Source organism: Lolium rigidum, chromosome 6 (assembly GCF_022539505.1).
Source record: "Lolium rigidum isolate FL_2022 chromosome 6, APGP_CSIRO_Lrig_0.1, whole genome shotgun sequence".
NCBI classification, from domain to species: Eukaryota; Viridiplantae; Streptophyta; class Magnoliopsida; order Poales; family Poaceae; genus Lolium; species Lolium rigidum.
The window spans coordinates 160,859,373-160,860,658 of NC_061513.1; the positions used below are offsets into that span (position 1 = coordinate 160,859,373).

The 1,286-nt window shown below is 52.2% G+C and overlaps 1 protein-coding gene across 1 annotated transcript; it reads right to left on the bottom strand.

Annotated features, from left to right (window-relative positions):
• Positions 1 to 527: 527 nt before the first annotated feature.
• Positions 528 to 1,031, bottom strand: LOC124660743 (zinc finger A20 and AN1 domain-containing stress-associated protein 7-like). The gene has a single exon (XM_047198559.1). It carries the CDS (start codon positions 1,029 to 1,031, stop codon positions 528 to 530), a length of 504 nt encoding a protein of 167 aa, XP_047054515.1.
• Between the last annotated feature and the right edge of the window lie 255 nt (positions 1,032 to 1,286).

Here is a 1,286-nt window from a genome sequence, read left to right on the forward strand (position 1 = left end):
ATCTTTGCACAAAATAATTCAGAACTATTATTCCCACATTTTAGTTGTTATTTTTAAGTGACTTGCAAAGTTTCAAATCCATACATATATAGTTCGAGAGATATGAAAAAGAAAAACTCCACAAGCATTGTTTTGTTGTCCTCCTTGCAGGATGCTCAAATGATTTGAGCAGCGAAAATTAACAGCTCACTGTTTACAGCTAGAGCGAAAATAATTGTGTGTTTCCAAATTTTCCATATGGAAAGGCAGCACCTGCCAGCTACGTCCAAAAAAACATTACGCGTTCCAGGCCAAGAAAATACAACGAAGAAGGATGATATTATCCTCTCGACCCAGTACAACCTGTTTGTGTTCATCCTGACGGATTCAGATGATCATTTCAGCTCCAGATATCGATGTTCGAAGTTAATTATAAGTGGACGAACAGGCAAAATACAGAAAACATCAATTCTATTCTATCCTGGAGAACCACTAATTACGAGCTGTTCAATTTGCTCTAAAAATATCGTTGAGCGATCTCCTGGGCTTCAGATCCTCGTGGCGATCTTGTCGGCAACAACCATGGGGTTGTTCTTGGCAATCTTCTCCCGGCCGGCCGTCTTGTAGTCGAAGCCGCAATCGTGCTTGTCGGAGTAGCGGTGGACGCTGCAGAAGGTGCCCTCGCAGCGGCACCGGAACCCCAGCATGCCCACCTTCTTGCGGCACGTCGCGCACCGGTTCGTCGCCGGCGTCGGCTGCTTCGTGGACGCCAAGGATGGCTCAGCACCGTCAGAGGACGCGACGGAGACGATCGTCTTGGCCTTCTTCTCCGGCCGCGCGGTGGAAGCTGCAGGGATGAAGACGCTGTCCGCGGCCGTGCTGTCACCGGCGGCGATGACCTGTTCTTGCTTGTAGCACTTGGAGCACATGTTGCCGGTGGCGGTGGAGCCGAAGTAGCCGCATCCGTTGTTGGTGCACATGCCGGGCGTCTCCTCGCGATCATTTTCAGGGCACTTGCGCTTCAGGGAAGTCTCCGACGCGTGGTGCGCCATTGCTAGTTGCTACTCTTCGATCAAAGGCTCGAACACGCACGCGCGTTTCTGCTTGGGCGCCGGGACGTGTGTGTGATGTGCCTGCTTGAAGTTCTCTCGTGAGGCGGCCAGGCGACGTCTGCGTTTGATGAGGATCCTGGTCTGTGGGCGAGTAGACCTTTATCGGCTGGGTGAAGGTCGGGGACGAGGTGGTTTCGAGTCCGAGTCCTACCCGACCGCTCGATCGAGCCGGACTGTGCGATGGAAACCGACGGA